Below are 23,422 nucleotides of genomic sequence, written 5' to 3' on the forward strand. Positions count from 1 at the left end.
ACCTTTATATGGGGTAATACAGCTTTATTTGCTTAAATTATCATAATTGGGGTCTTAAATTGTTTCTGTGACTACACACAGTTACAGAATTATTCTGCTGTACACCAATGTGGCTATTCTGATACAGCCAGTTTAAGAGACTGCCTCTCCTCCAGTACTAATCACTCCTCAAGACGCATCAGTGCACAATAGGGCAATAAAAGGGAAGGCAGAAAGACTGGGATGGCTACCTACAGTAATTTCTTACAACTGCTTTACCACTGCTAGTCCCTTAGACTCAACCTTTGTCTCTGCACTCGAAATGTTTAAAGGAAGTAATTTCCTTTTCCTAACACCTGCTGCGGTTTGGGGATGCCAGAGCAGCAACACACGTTGTGAGGCAAAAAAGTGAATGAACAAAGCTCTACACCTTTGGATTTCCTTGCCTGGTATGACGGGGACCAGGCCCCGTAACACAAACTCTGCCACACGACGCAGAAGTAACTCTTCACTTTACTCCGCATTCACAGCAGGCGCTGTGCGCCTCGCTCACTGATGCGAATCTTCTGAGTAAGAGATGAGCCTGAGGGCAGGGCCAAGCCGCCTGGCAAGAATGAGCCATGAGCACCTCACAGGCTGGAGGCAGACATCCCACTCGAGCCTCTGGAGGAGACGGATGGGCGCTGCACTCGGGCACCTGCAGCCACCGGCCAGGCCTGTAGCTGGGCTCACTCAGGACTGCTCACGACCGGCGTAAAGCACGCCCACGCTCACGCTGTAGAGCTTAGCCTCACATCACGGCACTCTGACGGCCGCCTCAGCAAGGCTGTAGGCTCCGGATAGCTCCCGTGAACGGGGATGCCTGGGCAGCAGGCTCCCGCAGCACTACAGGCACAATGAGGCCTCAGCCGCTCCCGTGACAGAGCCGGTGCTACGTCTCGGCCCGCCAAGCTGCCGGCCATCTTGGCCCCTCACCCCCACCCCGCCGTCGCAGGCACTCGCGCCCCCTCCTCCCCCAGCACCTGCCGGCGCCTTCCGAACGTAACCTCCCGCCCACGACGGCAACGCTCCTCCTCATTGGCTGCCTGGCCTGCTCGTCAGCCAGCGCCCCTGAAGGGGCGTAGGAGGGCGGTGCTAGCCTGCGTAGAGTTGTCAGGGGTGGTGGGGAGAGGAAGCGGCCGCGGGCGCAGCGGGTGAGGAGGCGGTTGGGCGCAGCGGGTGAAGAGGCGGTTGGCTGCGTGACTGGCTGCGATGTGAGGAGTAGTTCTCTGCTCCGCACACCCTTACCTGTGCTGTTCCCCCTAGCCTTCCTTCCCTGGGATTTTTCGTTCAGTCGCTCCCTCCCCCCGTTTTTCTGTAGAAATATACCTGTTGGTAAATACACACCTACGGCGTTTCTTTACGGGTTCTTTTTCCGCAGAGGCCAAATAGCCAACGGAGTGTGCACCTCGAGTAACAGGGCAGAGCCCCGCGGCCGGTGCTGCCGCGCAGCGCCATGGATCACCAACCGAAGTTCTTCGAGAACCTCTCAGGCACCGGGAAGGCCATCGGAGTGCTGACCAGCGGCGGCGATGCCCAAGGTAGCTGCTCACGCCGTTCATCCGGAGCGGCGGGGAGAGAAGGGGGGAAGAAGAGGCAGAAGGCTGAAGGAGTGTGTATGGAGGAACTGCAGATACGATGGGGAATGGGGACAGCCGGAAGGTGAGGTAGGGAGCCCCGCAGGGAATGGTGTGAGGGATGCCGGAGCGCTGAGGGCCTCCCAAGCAGGCAGGGCGTCCATGCTGGAGGCTGTGAGGGAGCCGCCGGCTGTGGCTGCGCTGCGAGGTGTCGGAAGCATGGGTTGCCTCAGGGGTGGCGGCGGGAAGCCGCGCCGGTAGGGGCACGTGGAGGTAGTGGAGGCGTGTGGGGGGGGCGTCTGGTAGTGGGGCAGGCGGGATTGCCGCGGTTCTTGGCTTCCCCTTTGTGTGTTGGCCTTCGAGCCGTCTCCTTACTAAGAACGTTTAAAAAGATAATACAATTTTTGTGCGGCCTGGGCGCTTGAGCTGCGAACACGCCCTCATCCTTCCTCCTCCCTAAGAATCACGGTTCCTCCGAGCCTGCCTTGGCAAGGAAAAGGGTAGAAAGGCTTCTAGTAACTTTCACCACCAAAATGTCTTCGTTCCTTGGGAGATGGTGGGGAGAGGAGAGTGAGGAGGGAGAGTGCATGGCTGATGTCGAGCGGGGGAAGGAGGTCGTGCTGTCTTGCACGGCGGGTGGGAGGCTGGCTGCGCTGTTGGGGCTCTGCCAGCCCTCGCCTCATCTGCTTTTCAGATTGGCACCAGAAACACATATGTTCCTACTCATGATGTCGAACGCTCAGATGGTACTTTACTCTCTAGCCTCGTAGGAGTAGGTTGGAAGTGTGTTTCACCTCCTTAAATGTACCTCTTTAATGGAGAGGTAGTCCTAGCTGCAGGACAGAGTGAACAAAAGACCTATAGACGTTGAGACGGAAGGGGCAGAAAAGGAGGAGAGATACTTAGTCAGGAAGTTGTGTTTTCCTACACTTTCGTTTCCCCTTCTCTACCAGGCAAAATATCGACAAAGTTTAAGAAAATAAAAATTATTTCAAATGTGCCTTGCTTAATGCTGTTTCAGAGGACTGTGTCTCTGCTTTTGTGACGATTGCCTTTTAGCTCCTTCCCTTAAATGACAATTACTTTCTTTTGCCGGGAGTGTCTCGGAAGTACTTTCACTTAAAGAAGACTCGGCAAGCTTAGTCGGGTGTATGAGGAGACTTGGGGGAGAGGGGAAAGCCCGGCTTTCCGTTTTGTGTGGGCTCGTAGTTCAGTGGGCAGTTTCCCCAGCCTTTTACTCGAGGCCCTGCGGGCTCAGCCCACACCCGCGGCTGGGTTGTTCGGTCCGGTTTCCCCGGGCGGCAGCGGGTGCCGGCAGCCGCCTCTCCGCCCCTCGCTTTCTCAGCGCGCCCAAGAGCTGGGAGCTGGCGGGGACCGCCGTCTCCGCACTGCCTCCCCGCCGCCGGTGTGTACGTGATCCGTGGCGAGTCGCTGCAGATTCCGCCTCTTTGCGTCATCTGGGCTGCGAGAAGCATCCTCCCTCCCGCTGCCCGCAGTAATAACGGGAAGCCCCCGGGTTTACCTGACACGCTAATCGGGGGTGGAAGGAATTTGATGCCAATCGGGAGAGGAAAATGCAGTTCCACATAAAAAAAACAAGCAATAAAGCAAATTGATCTCCTTGCTGAGCTGCTTTTCTCACCCTTAGTGCAGGTTACACTTGTTTGAGTTTTACATACAGCTTGCACTCGGTGTCATCAATTTTACCTCTAAATGATTCTAGGAGGGACTGTGAATCGAAGTACTTGTTTTAGTGCTCTGGTCACCAAATCTCCATTTTAATCTTAAAGTGTGACAGGGCATTGCATCAAGCTGTAGTAGTATGTTCGGCAGGAGGCTGAGCCCTGCCTTGAGTCCGTGTGGCTGGAGATTATATAATGCAGCAGCAGATGCATCTCTTATAAAGTATTAATCTGCACTTGCCACTACGCAAACTAAAGCGTTTAAGGAAATTGCAGAACTCATGGGTAGCATCTAGGCTTTATTTTCTGGCATATTGCGACAGCAGCACATTTGTGTAGAGGGACAAAAAGTTACAGCCTGTGATAGTTGCCGTCTGAAAAGTGAGGTTGTCCCAAAGACCAAATGAAGTAAACTGTATGTCTTCCAAGTTGTTTTGTAGGCAGCATTATCCCACTGTGGAACAAAGGAAAAAAATTAGAACTTGATTTTTCAAGCAAATCACACCATACAGTTGAGGCTCATAATCTTTACTATCATGGTAATGGTTTAGATGTGTAAAATATGCAACCTCAAGTCTGCTTCCTAGGTTAGGAGTCAAACAAGGGACAGAATGAGTCATTTGCCCTCTCAAGGTCATTTGCCCTCTGTAGGGCAAACTTGTGAGAAGTGAAGTATAAGCAGAAGGAAATACGCTGCCATTACAGCAGAGCTGTTTGAAAATACCAGTTCAAGCAAAACTGTAGGTGAGGCAAAGCAACTAACACTGAAGTGGGTGAAAAAAAGTACTAGTACATAAAGTCCCAGTCTCATGTGTTTGGGTTTGGGGTTTTTTTGTTTGTTTTGTTTTGTTTTAGGATTTGTTAGGCACTAGAAATCTTAAGAATATCTGAAACTTACCAGCAATTGAGTGGAAAGAACACCCATTGACACTGCAGTGAACACTGTAATCTTTGTATCAATAAGTGCCTTGATTTAGATCAGACTGTAAATCTTAGCCTAGAACAAAATAGGCTTGAAATAATTTTGAAGTAGGAGTAAATTCCTTTGCTGTTATTACACTTTTTAATAATTTAGAACTGGCATTAGGTAAATCAAGCCTTTTTATTTATAGGGCATGTTAAGGTTTAAATTACTTCCCCACATTTGTGGTATTTCCTTGTAAAGCATTTTTGTTTGTCCTTTTTACTATCTGTAGAATATTAAGGACCAAAGGATGTGTATATGTCATACTGAGACTTAAGGTTTAGACACTGTATTTTAAACACAGATATATTATTTAGTTTCCTGGAGTTAAAAGCATTTATTAGTGATTTGTTTCACAACAAAAACAAAGATGTATAATTTGTACAACTAAGGTTTGAAAGTACCAAACTTTGTAGTCCATCCCTTTAGCTAGCCAGCTTTTAAATTTTGAACTAAATCAAGTACTTTCCACTCTAATCACAAGTACCTTGAGAGGGAAAAGAATTTTGACAACTGATACTCAAAATTCAAGTATTGGTTCTGTTTCTGGGCTGTTTCTGCATTGCAGTTCGTAAAGGTGGACTAACATAACTTTTAAGTCTTGTTTCTGTTTTTGCTTTTGTGGGACTCTGCTCATGGTCTGCTTCAGGTCACAAAGTACAGTGGCTGTGTTTGATGCTGGTTGTTGGTGGCTGCCACAGACGGTTTTGGCTGCCATAGGTCACTTGCGTTTGTGCAACCTCCAGCCAGACTGCTTATGTTAGGATGGTGATAGGTAGGGCTCAGCAGCAGGAACAATGTCATCTGAAAGCTGCTGACAGAAAGTGGTTGTGTAGTGTTGGGGAAGATGATGTGTTTGTGACTACTTTGCTGTTGCCCAATTTACTAGCTCAAGATTATTGTGTCTGCATGTGACCGTGTTGTTTTTGAGATAAGCTAAAGATTGAGTTTTGTGGAAGACAGCACAAGTAAGGGATTTATGGATTACATCGTGATGGTCTGGAGTATCATACACCGTGACTGCTGAAGTAGAGATCTGCCCATCATGTTGTTGGACGCATTACCCACTTCACAGTGCTTCAAGGCATATTTGATACTCTAGTGCAGATGTACTGCTCTTGTCCTAGTAGTTTACGTTGGAAGAAGAAATGTTGCCACTGAAAAAAATGCAAAAACTCCTTTGGCAAATACTGAACTTCCAAATGGCTAAGAAAAGCCCTCTAGCCTCTTGGGTTCCAGAGGTTTTGAATACCGCAAGCCATGACTGGAAGCAAAGATCTACATAATTCTCTTCTTGAAGCATTGCAGGCTTCCAAGGAACATCACAAGATGTATTTAATGTGGTAGCATGGATGTATTTATCTCATCCTGGTAGCACGAAATGGAAAAAATTTTGACACTGACAAATCAACCAACAAAACCTACAACCCCCCCCCCCCCCCCCAGAACCAAAGACACATAAACAACACCCCCAAACAAAAACCCTACCAACAATACAACCAAAACAAAACCCTTCCAAAGCAAAGAAACCTACATTCCTTTCATGTCCTCTAAATTACAAGTTATTTAACACTTCTGCAATTTGAAGATAGTCACAAGAAATATATGAATTCTAGCCCCCCCCCCCCTTTTTCTAGCAAGTAGATGTGTGTACATGTGTGTATTTTCTATACAGTTCTGTGTCCGTATCCATAATATAAATACAGTTTGTAAAATTAAGCAATGTAGTCATTAATGAACTACTTTAGTGCACTTAGTATTTTGGACAAACTGCACCTGTAATTAGTGAATTTGTGATTAAAAAGTTCTGAAGTGTTTAAAATTTTGAAGGAGCTACATATGGAGATGCATGAGATTTAACACATCCAAGTGCCGGGTTCTGCACGTTGGCCACAACAACCCCATGCAGAGCTACAAGCTGGGGTCAGAGTGGCTGGAGAGCAGTCAGGCAGGGAGGGACCTGGGGGTGCTGGTTGATGGTAGGCTGAACATGAGCCTGCAGTGTGCCCAGGCAGCTAAGAGGGCCAATGGCATCCTGGCCTGCATCAGGAACAGTGTGGCCAGCAGAAGCAGGGAGGTCATTCTGCCCCTGTACACTGCACTGGTTAGGCCGCACCTTGAGTACTGTGTCCAGTTCTGGGCCCCTCAGTTTAGGAAGGATGTTGACTTGCTGGAACGAGTCCAGAGAAGAGCAACAAAGTTGGTGAGGGGTTTGGAGCATAAGCCCTATGAGGAGAGGCTGAGGGAGCTAGGGTTGCTTAGCCTGGAGAAGAGGAGACTCAGGGGTGACCTTATTACTCTCTACAACTACCTGAAGGGAGGTTGTAGACAGACGGATGTTGGTCTCTTCTCCCAGGCGGCCAGTACCAGGACAAGAGGACACAGTCTCAGGCTGCGCCAGGGGAGGTTCAGGCTAGATGTTAGGAAAAAGTTCTATACAGAAAGAGTGATTGCCCATTGGAATGGGCTGCCTGGGGAGGTGGTGGAGTCACTATCATTGGAGGTTTTCAGGAGAAGACTTGATGGGGTGCTTGGTGCCGTGGGTTAGATGTTTGGGTGGTGTTGGATTGGTTGATGGGTTGGATGCGATGATCTTGAAGGTCTCTTCCAACCTGGTTTATTCTATGTATTCTATTCTATGTATTTGTTTGTGCAGTGGGATGTTCTAATACAGTTAATGTTCAGAAAAATGGTATTTTCTTCAGGAATCTAGAATCACTCTTGTGTGCTATGAAATCTGTTATGTAAATGGGCCAAACTCTTCTTAGTAATTTCTTCAAGTGTGTTTGCTGCTTCTTATCTTTCCTTTTGAGGGTGATAGGCTCTTGCCTCATTACTGGTAGATCCATTTACATACTTTAGTAAAGTCATAACGTTTGGCAGTGTTCAGACATTTTCCTTAGTTTGTGTGGTTTTGCTATTCAGTCTTTTTAAGCCTAGGTCTTTACTCGGGGTGGCACTTAGTGCATATGTGTAAGTCATTAAATGTGCATTAAAGCCAATGTTTATCTTTAAAATTGGCGGTACTTAAGTATCACTTGATGCTTGTCCAAGATGCATAGTTCTTATTTTTCTTCTGTATGGTTAGTATTACAGTTATTTAAAGGCCTGTCTAGCTGTCGAAAGTGAAGAAAACTTGGCTTAAACACAAAATAGTGTTTTAATTTTAGTCAAACTCCTCTGCTGTTGTGGTGCAGAACAGGATGTAGGCACAGGAGGGGAGTACACTTTGGGGGAAGAGTGCGCCTTTAAAACAATTTAAAGATTTGTGCAGTACTGTTTATAACCTTGCTATGAATAGACAGTAGCAAGGAGGACAGTAAATTATTGACTCTTTAATTAAATTCAGACATTATATAAAGCCATGTAAGTAGTTGCGGATTACTTAATCTTTGCTGATTCCAAAAAGGAAAATAAATATCTTTTTTCTGTTGAAGGCTTTCATGTAAAAGCAAGTGGTTTTTCAGAAAGACTTTAAATAATTCTTAAATAACAAGAAAAACACTGGTTTAACTCATGTCTGTCTTTTGAAGCTGCTATTCTAATCCTATATCTTTATAAGGCTGTATTTACTATTCAGGACTAAATCCATGTTTAACATGGCAAATCTTCTTCAGTAATAAGCATATAATTGCATGTCATAGTTGTTACGGGAATTCACAAGTACTATTGTAAGGCTCCACAAATAGACAAATACCACAACACACGCACACATGCTGTTTTGGTTTTTTTTATTCTGATTGGATATTTGGAATACAGAGACTACTGCTGAATTAAATACTAGAGTTGTTATAATTGAATATAGGAAATGGACCTGAAACCACCTTAGTGCTTCTTTTGAGGTGCCAAATGGGAGAGGTGACAAAGTTGGACCTCAAAACCAGAAGTTTCTTAAATCAGAAGTCATACAATGAGGATGAACTTTTTCCCTTCAGAAAATGAATCTTTTGACCTCTATACTAAAGTTCTGCAGCCAAGTAGATAATACATAAAAAAGTTGGTCTCACCTCTAAGAAACACTCCCCCACAAACAATGACAAAATTCCCCCTCCAGAAATATCCCACAGACTTCACCCAAACTACCAAAAAAGCTCCCTACCAATCAACAACAAAAATAAATCAACCTCCCATACAACATACTATGTTTTAATAGGAGCAAGCTGTAGACTTGAAGGGAGCAGCTTGTGCTTATGTCTTTCCGGTTTCTGGAAAATGGCAGTGCTGTGAGGAACTGTCAGTTCTAGAAAGTTAATTGTCTGTGTCCCCATTTTCCAGGGGATATTGTGTGCGAGGGGGGTGGGGGTGTCCTTCTTGGCATGAAAACTGTTTCACTTTGGAGAACTTGGGACTGCGTGGCAAATCTGTTTTGATCTGAGGCTTAGCATGCTAACTGTCAGTCCAGCTGCTTTTCTTTGGCATCACCCAGTTCATCTTCCAAAGCTGTGCTTTTAGCTGGCTTGGCATTTGAGAACTTTTTCCAGCTCTGCTGTAAGGCTGACTCTGGCTGAGAAAATTCTTGCTTGTATTTCCTAATAGAGACTTGATGTGAAAACAGTTACTCATTATTTTAATCTTAAGGCTGAGACATCTATATGACCAGCAAAACAACTCTTGATTTTGGCAAGCCTGATTTTTTTTTTTTTGTTTTGGATTGGGTAACTTTCTGGTATGCTCTTAAGTAACAAATCTTTGTGAAAATCTCAGTCCTGTCTTTTATTCAGACAGGGAAGCTTTTATAGCCCGGTGTTTTTTACAATAGTGGTAGAAGTTGTAGGCTTACTGTCTTGTGGGTTTATCATAGAATCATTAAGCTCAAGTCTACCCCTCCTTAATTCAGTGCACAGGTGGTGTGGGTGCTGATTTTTTACATCTCCAGATAGGTGTATGCTTAACATCTACATCGAGTATCAGATGCTGACCTACTACTGTGCTCTTTAAGTATAACAGATTTGGAGATTCAGTGCCCAGTATTTTGGCTTGCCATGTTTCTGGCATCCCTTTTTAATTGATGTGCTGAGGCTATTTCATTGTAGCCTAGCTACTGCTTCTGTCCTCTTGTCACTATTTTAAGTAGTATGGAAGTAATTAGTTCACAACTTTTGGAAACTTCCTGAATAATGGGTAAGGCAACCCAATATGGGAAGAGATGAGTTATGACATTAATTCATTTGACCCTTGTGGGAGCATCATTGGAACTGAAGCTGTTGCTCAGAAGGTTAAGACCATTGGATTTAAATGGAAGAATTTGCATTAGTGTAATTTGTCAGATGTTTGTGAGCAGAGAATTCCAACATGAACTTGCTGTCCTGGGAAGCAAAGCTGCATTTAGGCACTTTCCTGTTGAATGAGTCCATGTAGTATTTAATTCCAAGCGCAAGTATAGGCTGGGAGGGGAGTCACCTGAGAGCAGTTGCGAGAAGGACTTGGGGGTGTCATTTGATGAAAAACTCAGTGCGAGCTGGCAATGGTTACTGGCAGCTCTGAAGGCGGCTTTGTGCTGGGCTGCATCCAGAGCAGGGAGAGCAGTAGGACAGGGAGGAAATTCTGCCCCTTTACTCTGCTGAGACCCCACCTGGAACACTGCATCCAGTTCTGGTGACTCCAGCATAAAAGGGACATGAAACTGCTGGAGTGGGTCCAGAGGAGGCCATGAAGATCATCGGAGGGCTGGAGAGCCCACTGTGTGGGGACAGACTGAGAGAGTTGGGGCTGTTCAAATTGGAGAAGGGAAGGCCCTGGGGAGATGTTAGAGCAGCGTTCCAGTACCTGAAAGGGCCTGCGAGAAAGCTGGGAAGAGAAGTTTTACAAGGGTATGTAGTGATAGGATGAAAGGGCATGGATTTAACCTTGAGGAGGGCAGGCTTAGGCTGAGTATTAGTAAGAAATTCTTTACAGTGAGGGTGGTGAGATACTGGAACAGGTTACCCACTGTGGTTGTGGATGCCCCCTCCCTGGAGGTGTTCAAGGCCATGCTGGGTGAGGCCTCTAACAACCTGGTCTAGTGGAAGGTGTCCCTGTCCATGGCAGGGGCATTGGAACTAGATGGTATTTAAGATCCCTTCCAACCTAAACCAGTCTATGAACCTATGAATCTTGTGTTAATTTACTGCTGCTTGTATCTCTTGGAACTCTGCCAGTGCATCTCCCTCTCCCCCACCCCAAATTATGTGTACAGAACTGTGTAACTTTGCAAAGCTCAGGAAGAACAACTGTTGCAATGGAATTTTGTCTTTGAAGAAACTAAATTTTAACTGCCTGAATGTTTTGCATTTCAGATGGAAAACCAATTCTTGACAAACCAATTTACTCTGTTTCTGGTTTGGCAGCTGTTCCTTTTACAATGCTGTTTTACGATCATCATCAGCAGTTTAATCTCTGATTAACACACATACTGGCATCTGCATAATTATTGTTACAAAGCAAATAGTTCTGCACTCTTCATATTCATGGACTGATTGCACTGTCATTAAGCAAATTTCTGTTTTAATAGATGCTGATCACTGTCTTTCTTTAGGAATGAATTAATGTTGTCTTTTTTTTAAACAGACTGAAAATGTAGAGTACACACAAAATCCTGGATAAGCTCTAACAATGTAATTTTGCTTTTTCTTTCCAGGTATGAATGCTGCAGTGCGTGCAGTAGTACGCATGGGAATCTATGTAAAAGCCAAAGTCTATTTTGTTTATGAGGTTAGTTTTTGTTTTATTCATTCTGTGTTTGTCTTCTGATTATACTTAAGGTTTTGTGGAAAACCTCATGGAGAGTGAATAGTATAAATAATGCTTGTAGGTGTCAGTCCTTTTTATCGTATCAGTGATTCATTTCATGTTTGAGCAATGTGATCTAGTGCCAATGGTGGAGGGGTTGTAACTAAATGTTCTTTAGGTCTCTTCCAACCCAAACCATTCTATGATGCTGTATTTTTGATTTTTGTAGAGAGTACTTTTTGCAAGGTATGTGCTACAAATATTGCATTTAAAAGTATTTTAATGGAATTCGTGTGACACCAGAAGCTTGAAAATACTGAGAAAACCAGAGACGCTTGTCACCCAGCTGTGAGCTGTGTATTTGTGTACTTGTTAGATGCTTGGCCCCAAATATACTTTATAAGTATCTTCCTAAGCCTGATTGAACTACTGATTCTTAAGCATTTGAGTTTTCTAGTCCATTGTTTCCTGGATATGGTAAGGATGTGACATTGCCCACATCTCACAGATTACACAACTTAGTTTCCAGCTAGAATATTGTCGGGCTGGTGGCTTACAGGTGGACAGTTGTAGTTGAAAAAACTCCAACCAACAAACAGCAAGGACCCCATGAAAACACCTGCACTGTCAGCAGAGTGTCCAAACACCAAAATGTTGTGGTTGAAGCTTACGGCTGCATGTGCATGAAGATTGTTAACTTCTGTAACCATTATTTGAGATGAAAAAGTGATGAGATGAGTTGAATGTAAATGCCAAAATAATACTATATGTGTCTTACTGGAAGTCTAAGTTATCCTCAGATGTCTGCCTGAAGGACACTTTAAATTTTCAGTAGAATTTGAGGATTGAAGCAATACAGTAAATACATTTAGCAAAACGCCATTCTGTTCACACTGGAATTCCTTCCTATACAACTACTTAGAAATTTGAGGTGATTACAAAAGATAATAAACGTTTTATACCGGGCAAAACTTGGTAGGCAATATTCATAGCAATATGTCATTTTAATGCATAATATAAAAATACGGAGTACTGGAATTCATACAAGTGCTAGGAAAGTACTTTGGGTTTAGTTCTGTGTGTGCAAAATCCCTAATTTAACTTTACAAGGTAGCTGTTAATCCATTTTCTTTGTCTGCTTATTCCTATAGTTCATTTACTAAAGAGATGTGAAGTACATTGAAATGCAAATAAGCAGGGCGCTGTGCTCCAAAATTCTTTTGTACTACAGTGCTACAGCAAGTAGCTCTGAATACTTGGTGTGTGCTAATTACATGGCCCATCGCTAGACTTCCTTCAGTGTTCAGCTGTTTTGAGGCTTGCTGAAATGGGTCAGATACTTTTGTGGCAGTAAGGAGGGTTTTTTGGCTGTCTTTAAAGGCCAGATCTTGGAAATCTTGTTTTTTTTTTTAAAGTATGTTTAACTTAAGAAGTTAGTATACTAACTTTGTCACCTTTTAAAAACTAGCTTGTATCACAAAGTCCGTTCAATGATCAATTTCCAGAGAAATTTGGAGATATCTGTTGTTCTGAATTTAGCAAAATTGCACTAATTAAGTTAAAATACTCCTCTGTTAATTGCTGGAGTGGCAACAGTGTGAAGTGGCAGATACTTCTGAATGAAAAGCGATTGCGAAAATCAGGTCAGTGGAGTTTACAGTTTCCATTTTATATTGTCATCCTATTTTCATTGTAGCCACGTGGTCTGGAAGAAAATGGATGGGTAGTATCTCTGCAAGCTTTGCTTTTAGGTTAGTCCATTGTTGTATGTTTCAGCTATTACTGAATGTTAAGCTTTTTTCTTCTCTGTCTCCATTAATAAAAACATGAAGTCAGTTTTCTTTCACAACGCATGTACTGTTGCAAGCATTGCGGCACTTTGAAACAGGAAACAGATGTAGGTGACAAGTGTAGTGGAAGGTAAAAATCTTAAGTAAGACTTACTAGTAATGATTCCTATTATAAGCCTTAGCATGGTATGTATTTTTAAGTATGTGAAATTACTGACTATATTTAGTAAGGTCCTTCTGTGTTGCAGTTTATCAAATGCAGACTTCAGTGTGTTAAGCAATGAGAATAGTATATTTTTAGCCTGCATTTTGAGTAGGCCTTTTAACTAGATAGACATTTTCAAGGTGAAGTGGTACTTCTGTTGAAGCTGCTCTGAAAAAATGAAGAAAAACCTGGAGTGCCAACCATAATGGTTTTCTCCTGTAACTTCTTCCATCATAAGAACCTTTTTTACACTGTAAACCCATCTGTCTTCTACAGTTGTAGTCACAACTAGCTTCGTATTCTAAGCAAAACAATAACTCTTACTTTCCTTTTGTTTCCTAACTCTATTTCACTTTGGTTTGGGATGAGCAAATTAAAATTGGCAGTGATCCAAGTACAGGTAATTTTCTAGCCTTTTTTCAGTTAGGTTTACCAAAGCTCAAAGAAAGAAACAGATACTGGCCTTCATGGGCTGTTTGGACAAAGTTTGATTCACAAAAAGGTGGGGGGAAAAAAAGAAACTAATGAGGAAACAAAACCTGAAGAATGACTTACATCAAAACTATAGTGTATTATACCTGATTTATTTAGTTAATGTGAAATTCTATTTTATAACTGTAAAAATTCAACTCTTGTATCTTAAATCACTGGAGCTGGCACAGTTTGAAAACTTGGCTATGAATTCGTAGAAACACACTTAATCTATACAGTTACTCTAGTGTCATATTTTACTATCTTAACATTTTTTAGCATTTAATTTTAGTATCCAAACAGTCTGCAGTCCCCTTCACTGACTAGCGTCGCATTATTACTCAAGTCTATACCAACTGCAATTAAAACTTGAATACTCATGGACTTTCTTCACTCATACTGTGAAAATCAAGGAGACATAGCTACATGTCAAAGTACCAGGCTGCTCTAGGAAGCTAAATTCCTTCACTAACCAGGAGTGATTAAAACTGGTTTTGTGTTTGGTTTTGGAGTTTTTTTATTAAATGAGAAGAAAAAGCGATGCCTCCTGTTTATGGGAATTCATTTTGGAAACTGAGGTCTGAAATATTTATACAAATAACCTGCCCTTTTTCCAGGATTGAAGCACATAGTTCCCAGTGGATGCGTGCTCTTACTACTAAGCTATGGGATTTTAGATTCTTCATCTTGCTTGAGAGTCTTTTTCTCAAGAGGCCAGCATTGGAATTGCAATGGTACGGCAGTCACGGATTTCCGTGAGGAAAACTTCCTCTCTTTTCTGTGTGGTTTGTGCACTCCATGGTGCTGGTATTTTACCTTCTCGGGCAGTAGCTAAGAAAGCTCAGTAAGTAAAATTCACTGTTCAGCCCAAATGTCTCACATGTAACAGACTGGAAGATGGCTTTTGTTTTTAGAGGTAAGATTGGAGCAAGTTGTGCTGTCTCTGCCACTTTCAGCAGGAGTTCTACGTGTGCTGTGTGAGTGTATGTCCCACAGAGATTTCCTCTTGCTCATCTTTGAGTACTCAGATTTTGGGTACAGGAAGGAATAAGTATGAAATGGGGTTGACCTTCAAGCATAATGTTTGCTGTATAATTTTAACAGTTTACTCCCTGCCCCCCCACCCCATGTCCCCCTTCTTGCTCAGTGCCCAGGCTGCTACATTCAGAATCTAAGAAAGATTGATTTCTTCAAAATGTAAATTAATGGGTTCCTAATCATCATTAAAGTCTTTGTTCTCATATGCCAGTAATTTTCAGTAACTAGACAACTATAGCAGTGTTGAACTGTTTGATAAAAGATTTCAAATTAAATTCCACCTTTAAAAATGGATCACCCAGCCCCCAAGTTAGCGTGATAAATGGAAATCATTATTATTTCAATTATACTTAGACCTCTTTTTTTTTTTTTTTAATATAGATTTTCTAGAAAGCTGTTTTAGTTCTATGATTTTTTCAATGTCTTAATGGTATAGAAGAACAGCATGGAAATTTTGGCTACGTTGTTCATAGCTAGTTTACATATAATCCCCGGCAGGCTGAACTGAGTCAGGAAGAGCTAAAGCAATGTTCAAGTGGAAAAGACCTGTTCCAAAAGCAACTTACCTTTACCTTGTACTGGGAGGAGTTGTTCTTACAGCCTCTCGCTTCACTTGTCTACACAGAGAAAGTAGAACTGACACAGACCCCTGCCCAGAATGCATGAGTTTGTTCTACTTTAAAGATGGGTGGATGCAGCTTTCTGTAGTCAGTCTTACAAACTGAGTTAGCGTGCAACCTCGCATGATTGTTTTAGGATTTGCTGCCTAAAAGATTCAATCTCTGTGTTACCATAGTTGCCAATTGGAACACTGATAGGAAAGGCTATCAGTCTGTTATTGAGTGATACAGGGAACGTGATACTTCTTGCTTTAAAAAAAACCAAAACAACAAACCTGTGATATGTCAACTTGGTAATTTACTAGCCTTCATCAAGCTCAGTTGGATCCACTGGAATGTTGCTGTCTGAAGATGTCTGGACTTTTATCTGAGAAAGAATTAATTTATTAAAGCTGATATGTAGCATTACTTCTTTTCTAACTTGCTCTGATTTTTGAAGGAATTGTGCCAATCATGTTAGCTTCAGGTCACTTATACATATACTGTCTTGTATTCTAATGTATATATGTTAAGTACATAACAAAGTTACCTGGAGGGAGTACAGAGGATTCAATGACAGTAATTAGAGCCATAGATTGTTTTCATCCAGATAGTTCTTTACTATAACATGATCATCTTACACGTAAATTTGTTAGTCAAGTCTCACTGAGCAGAAACTTCGATGTTTTCCTCTTAGAGTCTGTACTAGGGTCCTAGAAAGCTTAATTTGAGTAACTTCTGCTAAGTACAGATTCTGTTTATATTCTTATCCTATGATGCTAGCGAGGGACTCCCAAGTATGCTGGAGTATTCATCTAATACTGAGGGCTTTTTAAACCAGTGTAGTCATAGCATTTCCATGTTACCTGCTCACTGGAGAAAACCTGCATATACTCTGTGCCAAAGTGTGTGTCTCCAGTTTATAATGTCACCTAAACTTTCAGTTCTTCCTGTTTTGTTCCTGAGAACCCTAAAACTAAGTATGTACAATATTGGAAGAGCTGCATACAGCAGAAAGGATAACTAACTGCTCCTCAGCATGATTATCCATATATACACATCATCTGAAAATGGAGACCTAAACATACTTGTGTTTATTTTTGTTCAGTGGTTTTTTGTTTGTTTTCTTTAGCATAGTTTTGTTTTCCCTTGGGATTTGAATAAATGTTACAAAGTTGAATGGTAACTCCAGTTGTATCCTGGTATCTCTCTGTTTTCCAGGTTAGACTTTTGCTGTATTTTCTTTTTCTTTAAAACAAGCTAAAACCCACAACAAACACTATTCCCAATATCACCTAATGGAAAAGAGTCTCTAATTGTGACTGTCTTTCTGTGAGTATTTATGCAGGGAGTTAATGAAGCCAGGCATAACAAACCCCTTCATCTGCTCACTGGCTACTTTCCCTTCTTTCAGCTAGGTGTAGTTCTTTCCGTATTATGGCACACATTGGTTTCCAAAGACCATTTGAGCTAAGATATTAAGGATTTCTTAAATTTATCACTACAAATTGTATTTTTCTACTACATTTCTTTCATCTACTTCTGTAACTGTTTGTGTCTTTTGTGTGAAAAAAGAATGGAAGTTCTGTGACCTGATTTTTCCTTAGCTTATGAAAAATTTTTTGGTCGTTGCTCTATCTTTTGTTGTGCTTACTCTTCCCTTGAGGGAAAAGTATACAAAGTGTTACAAAGGTAGATTTTTGTTGGTGGTTTTTTTTGGGGGGGAGAGTTTTTTGTTTGGTTTGGTTTGGTTTGTTTTTTTCCCCCCTAAGAATGTGACCTCAGACTGAAGTTACGTTTTTAGGAAGCACATTTTATAGTGCTTTTCAGAGTTCTTCCATCTTTGTCACTTTTCCAAAAATCACTGAGTTTAATTCCTATGAAAGGAGAGTTTAGAAGCTGTGTAATCTGTGTAAAAGTATTGCTGCATCTTGAAGTTGTTTATGGAACTGATGTTGTAGAAAGAGGGTTTCTTTGGCTTTATTTTCCCCTGATGTGATACCTGCTTGAATGTTTTTAATTTAAAATTTATATTTATTTATTTTTTGGTGTTTAGTGGTTTCAGTTTCTTTTAAAGTTTCCATTAGAGTATGGAAGGTGAGTATCATCACTGCAGTGGAAATCTTACCATTTTTTTAAAAATCAGGCTTCTTGAAATACTTTTTCTCTTACAGGGTTACCAGGGAATGGTTGATGGAGGTGATAACATTGTGGAAGTTTCATGGGAAAGTGTTTCAAGTATCCTGCAAGTGGTAAGTTTTAAGGGATGGGACCTGAATCCCCTCTCTTTAAAGAGAGAAATGTAATTCTGGGATACAGGCAACCACAGTAACTGTGGATTTGAATCCTGTGATGACTTGAGTGACCAGTACATACCACTTTTAGCAGAGTCTGATTTTTACAGTATGGATGTTTGACATGCTAAAGATCTCTGTGTGGTCTTGTGTTCAGTGCACAGAAAGAATCTGGAAACCTTTGTCCTAGATTTTCAACAGTACATCTCTTTAGCCTCCTAAAGCCATATTGACAAATCTGTATTTAATAAAAAAGACATCACAGAGCTAAAATATGAAATGGGAGTGTTTTGTAAGGCAAGTGCTTTCTGATGAAACCCTCTTGGCTTTCTGTGTGGATTTAGAATTACAGTAATGGGAGTAATTACAGTCTAGTTCCCCAGAGCTCAGATAATACCAGTGACTTGGTGCATTTATATTACAACCTTCTGCAAGGTGGCTGATTGGATCTCCTTACACTTTTCCTCAGCATGGTAATGTTGGTACCTCTTCCAGAGCAGATGCTATGTTTGGCAAAGAGGCCTTACTACTTGCCAAGCTTTCTGAAAACTACCTCTAGGTGAAGCGTGGGTTTCTTTGGAGCTGTCTGTAAAGCTAACATAGTAAACATGAAGCAGTTAGCAAAGAGGAAAACAGGTTTATTTTTTCTTTTTTAACAAATACTGTGAGATATTTTTTGTCCACATGTTTGGTTTTTTGGTGGTGGTGGTGTGTTTTTTTCCATCCCCTGTCTTGTAGAATCTGTAATCATAGAATCAGAATATCTCAACTTGAATGGGACACATAAGGATCATTAAGTCCAAATTCCTGTTCCCTGCAGGGCTACATAAAACCATGTGATTCTAAGAGCATCATCCAGACCCATTTTATGATTAAGAGGATATTGAGATGTCATGGCTGAGCCATACAAGAGCACAGGCAGGAGCAGGATGTAGGCATCCTGTACATGTATATAGCATATATGCTATGGACCTTTCTGAGCTTGATTGCTAGGAATTCAGCAGACCAACAGTGAAGCTTAGGATGCATCCTAAAGGATGTACTTAGTTGTTTTGATTAAAGATTTTTTCAGTCCAATGTACATTTGTGCTTAATCCAAACAAGCTTGTTTAAATAGTCTCTTTTCCATGTACTGTGTTCTCCTGAGGATGCAAATAACTAGTTTCGATATGTTTTTAGTCCAGGTTGTTATTTTTAGAACCTCCCCATGTGTATGCTCTGCTGTTTTGTCTGTGGAGAAAGCTGAGCTGCTTCTATTCCACTGTTTGGGTTTTTTGTGGTTGTTGGTGATTTTGTGGTGTGGTGGGTTTTTTTTTTTTATTTTTCTATTTGTTTTTTTTCATTCCATTAGCAGCTGTTGTGTGTTGCAGTGTAGGTGGTAGAATAGTACCTAGGTACTGGCTCGGGAGCTGAAACCCCTATTGATAGGGCAGATCATTTCAGTAGTCTACAGATGAGAAGCTCAGATTCAGATTGGCATGACTGATCTGTTACAAGTGAAAGTGAAGGAACTGATTCTGCAAAAGTTGAGGGAATTGCCTCCAGATTTGTTTTACTATGACAGTAAAAAAGGCAAAATTAAACTTTTACTGAGTGACTGAACATAAACATAGATGTGTAAGTAACTTGTTTTCAGCAAGATGCCCAGCAGTTTACAGTGACAGAACTTCAGTCTTGACTAAAAAGAATTATTTCCTTTCCTGGGGGAAGGTGTTCATATCCTATTAATAAAGCACTACATGTGGATGCAGTTCTCTGCTTGATTCTGGGAGCGACAACAAATGCTGGTTTTGAGCTTTATACATCTTTCCTGTTATTGTTTATCTTTTTCATATTGGGGGTGAAAATGTAATGCTTTGAAGCAAACATCTAAATGCTTAACTATTTAGTGTCTTAGCACTTTCACTGTCATCATCACATACAGGCAACAATTAGAGAATTTACTGGAATGCTACTGAAATTAATCCCAGACCATTCAACAGTCTCCTTCAGAAGTAGCCCTTTTTCAGTCATTTGTGAACTTTTTTCCTTTTCCCTGGGGTTGATAATCTGCTTTTGAGAATGTAATTTCCCACAGGTGTGATAATTCTTTGTTTTTCATTACTTTTTGTTCACTGTAAAATTAAAGATAGAGGTTATGCTACAAAATAAACATTAATCATTTATCTATCTTCAAAGAAACAAAACAAATAAAGGAAGGATTATAAATGAAAACCTGTTCTATTTCCTTTTCCTAGGGAGGTACAGTTATTGGCAGTGCACGCTGCAAATCCTTTCGTACCCGGGAGGGCCGCCTGCAGGCAGCCTACAACTTGGTTCAGAGAGGAATCACTAATCTCTGTGTGATTGGTGGTGATGGTAGCTTGACTGGTGCCAATCTGTTCCGTGAAGAATGGAGTGGACTTCTAGAAGAACTGGCACAGAAAGGTAAGTTTGTGTTTAAACCCTTAGTCTGATATCCAATAAGTTATGTGTGGTAACTTCCTCTACACAGCAGGTATCCAGAAGATATCTCCTGTTCAGAAATCAGATACATGCATTCTAAGTAATTACACTGTCCTTCATGAAGTGACAGTTTTTACTTCCTGTACATCCTCTCTTATATATCATAAAGGCCCAATAAGTTACTGGGCAACAGTTTGTGTGGCTTTTATCCCTCATAATGAGTCATTTTCAACCATCTGCTTGAAAAGCCCTTTGCCCTCAGATCCAAACTGAGATGGTAATTCCTTTTTTATATCAAGCTGCACACTAGATTGATACTAAATTAAGATGCTTTCCTGCCTATGTATCACTGTTCAAGATTAGAGCATTAAGTGGCTGTTGCTAAAAGTGCCTCCAGCCCAGTAGCTGTCCTTGATAGCATCCAGAAGAATGTATAGGGAAGACTAAAAGAGCAAGCCCAAAAACTGCTGAGTTGATGCTATATATTGTTCATAGTGTATCAATACTGAGAGGTTCCATCTGTTTCTGACTTCAGGACTTCCTGAACCAGGTGCTGATAGCAGTCCTTAATGAATTTCTCTTCCAATAATGTGTACAGCCTCCTTGAAAGCACAGATTTTTCCTGAAAACGTTGTGTAGCAAGGAGTTTCTGCAGCTTCGTTGGGTGAAGATGATGAAGAACCTTCTCCTGTTTATTTTAATCCTATTGACTTCTAGTAACATGTGATGTCCTGTGATTTTTGTGTGACAACAAACAGTGAATGATCAATCCTGCTTCCTCTCTGCATGCCACTTGAGATTTTACAGCTGTCTTATTTTCCTTTCATCATCTCTTTTTCTAGATGAAAGAGTCCTAGTTTGCTTAGTTGTTCCTCACATGTAAGTTCTATACCTTTGATCATCTTTGTTGCCCTTCTCTGAACCTTTTCCAGTTCTACCATGTCCTTTTTGAGGTGGGGAGGACCAGAACTGCACCCAGTATTCAAGATGAGGGCAAACCATGGATCTACACAGTAGTATAACGATCTTTGTTTTGTTCTCTATCCTTTTCCTAATATTTTCTAATAGTTGGATTATTTTTTGACTGCTATTGAGCACTGAGGCTGATTTATTAATGAAAACAGCTTTATTCTATTATTGTGCTGAAAAGAGCATTCTTTTATTTGTGATATAAGGGTACATTTTCCACGTGTGTGAGTTCACATTTATCTACGATGAATTCCATGTGATACTTTACTGCTCACTGTGTCTTGCTAGTCTTCCTCATTTTTTTCTCAGACACTCCATACCTTTAGAACTCAAATAATTCAATGTGTAAACTTTGGCACTTCACTGCTCATTCCCTTCTCTAGGTTATTGCTGAGTGTGTTGAACAGCGCAGATCCCTGTAGAACTCCATTGGTTAAATTTCTTCAGAAAAACACTGCCCTCCTTCTTATTTCTCTTTTTTTTACTCTCTGTTTCACATTATTTATTCTATGCAAGAGCCTTCTCTCTGATGCTTTGGCTACTTAGTTTCCTTAAAATCCTTTGGCGACAGACCTTGTCAACGGCTTTTTGGAAATCTAAGTAGAATGTCAACCCCTTATTCATGTGACTGTTAAATGACCTTTGGAACTCTAGAAAAGGTTTGTAATGCATGGTATACATTCATTGAAAACATTGTTCATCAGAGTGCTGTATTTATCTATGGACATGAGTTACGTTTTTCTATTGTGGTTTCTACTATTTTCCCTCGCATAGACATTAAACACGCCAATCCGTAATTCTTGAATCTCATGTTGAGAATTTGCACTATATTTACTACCATCCCATCCACAGATGCTAAGGTAGTTTTAAGCGCTGAAGCAGCTACAGTATTTCATCCTTGAGATCCTTTAGACCTCTTGGATGATCGAGCTTTTTCATTGATGTCATGGGAGATGCAGACCAAGACTTAGAATAGGAGCTGTTCTATTTGCTTATTAATCATGAAATCAGAGCCTTTCAGTGGTGCAAAAGAGAAGTCTAAAGAAGTTTAATGCTGGTTTCTGACTCATTACATATGCCTGTAATCACATTCAGTTTGCTTCCTTCTTCATTGCATGTCCTATACTGAGACTTTGAGTCCCAAACCCTCAATTTTAAGGCTGGTTACAAAACCTGATGATCTGTTGGCACTTTGATATGGACTGAAAAGCTCTTGTTTCCTTCCTTACTGTAAGGAGTTCTATGCAGGATTCTTTTGTTTGGTTGTTTGATTGGCTTTTGCTTGTAGTTTTGACTAACCTTGTTACCTAGAATATCTAAACATAATTTAATGTTTGGATATGATTAATTTGCAAAAGTAGAGCGTCCAAGCAGTGTGTCTAAAATGTTTAAAAGAAAGTAAACCATTTTACAGCTCTTTCTGTGGATACTTCTTTACAGGGAAGATTGATGAAGAGGCTGTTAAGAAGTATGCTTACCTTAACATCGTGGGGATGGTTGGATCCATAGACAATGACTTCTGTGGCACTGATATGACCATAGGTACTGACTCAGCCTTGCACAGAATCATTGAAGTCGTAGATGCCATCATGACCACTGCTCAAAGGTATGGAAAACTCTGACAAATATACAGTGATTCATGCTTCAAATCTTAAGATCTCCTTAGGTAAAAGTTAAGCAATTAAATGATTTTTCTTTTTTAATGCAGCTTTATCATTACTGTTCTTAACTCTGGATCTGCATTGTTGACTAGAAGTGTAAATGTTCACCTCTTCTCTCCTAACTGCCCTTTGATGTTTTTAAAGGAAAGTAGTGAAAATGAATTAAGTGTTGGGAGAGAGCTAATTTTGAATACACTGTTTAATACAGCACCTAGGTTTGCTAATGTCTTCTGTGTTTGGTGAACATTGTAAACACGGGCTCTGGCCTGATGTCAGGCTCTGATTTCAAGCACTTGGACTGGATTTCTGAGTTGCAGTATTACAGTTACTGTATTTTCTTACTTTTACAGCCATCAGAGGACATTTGTTCTGGAGGTTATGGGGAGACATTGTGGGTATGTATTGTCTTCAGCAGCTGGAGTCTTCATACAGGTATCATTATGAATGATAAAGTAATATGAACTATAGATGTCTAATTGTTTGTTCTGTTTACCAGGTATCTAGCTCTTGTTAGTGCCTTAGCCTGTGGTGCAGACTGGGTGTTTATTCCTGAATACCCACCAGAAGAAGGATGGGAAGATTCAATGTGTGTCAAGCTTTCAGAGGTAACTATTACCATGTTTGGGATTCTCTGACCTCTTGGAGATGTTTTTTGTAAACAATGATTTAAAAACATGATCAGGACTTCCAGCAAGTCTTTGCTTCTGGTGTCACAGCTAGTGCTGTTTGGTCTTAAGCATTTTTTTTAATTCACTCCACAATTATTTTGAAGAAGTGTATGACCTACTCTAGGGATTACTTAAAACAACTCCTATATAGGCAGTGTGTCTACGTTTCTGCTCCTCAATTTGGTACATGTCACTTCATCAGTGAAAAGTCTTGTCTGAAGATAAAATGTGTGAGAACTTTGCAGTGATCGAGTGCAAGAAATATTTCTTCAAATCCTAGCATCTTAACGGACAGCAACTGATCATAAAACTGTGCTGTACATTTCTTTCACT

At 41.1% G+C, this 23,422-nt stretch overlaps 1 protein-coding gene across 3 annotated transcripts in view; it reads left to right on the forward strand.

The window, feature by feature from the left end:
- Positions 1-1,074: 1,074 nt before the first annotated feature.
- PFKP (phosphofructokinase, platelet) overlaps positions 1,075-23,422 on the forward strand; it is a 43,013-nt gene continuing 20,665 nt past the window's right edge. For 2 of the 3 annotated variants that reach the window (XM_054171260.1, XM_054171259.1), the window contains exons 1-8: positions 1,075-1,172; positions 1,400-1,559; positions 10,858-10,931; positions 17,227-17,304; positions 19,584-19,773; positions 22,201-22,366; positions 22,772-22,816; positions 22,918-23,026. In XM_054171260.1, coding sequence (XP_054027235.1) covers positions 1,475-1,559; positions 10,858-10,931; positions 17,227-17,304; positions 19,584-19,773; positions 22,201-22,366; positions 22,772-22,816; positions 22,918-23,026 — 747 coding nt within the window. In that variant the 5' untranslated portion in view covers positions 1,075-1,172; positions 1,400-1,474. The remainder of the gene's footprint in view (positions 1,173-1,399; positions 1,560-10,857; positions 10,932-17,226; positions 17,305-19,583; positions 19,774-22,200; positions 22,367-22,771; positions 22,817-22,917; positions 23,027-23,422) is intronic. The other variant, XM_054171258.1, reaches the window with a different exon arrangement.

Source organism: Dryobates pubescens, chromosome 21, assembly GCF_014839835.1.
Source record: "Dryobates pubescens isolate bDryPub1 chromosome 21, bDryPub1.pri, whole genome shotgun sequence".
NCBI lineage: Eukaryota > Metazoa > Chordata > Aves > Piciformes > Picidae > Dryobates > Dryobates pubescens.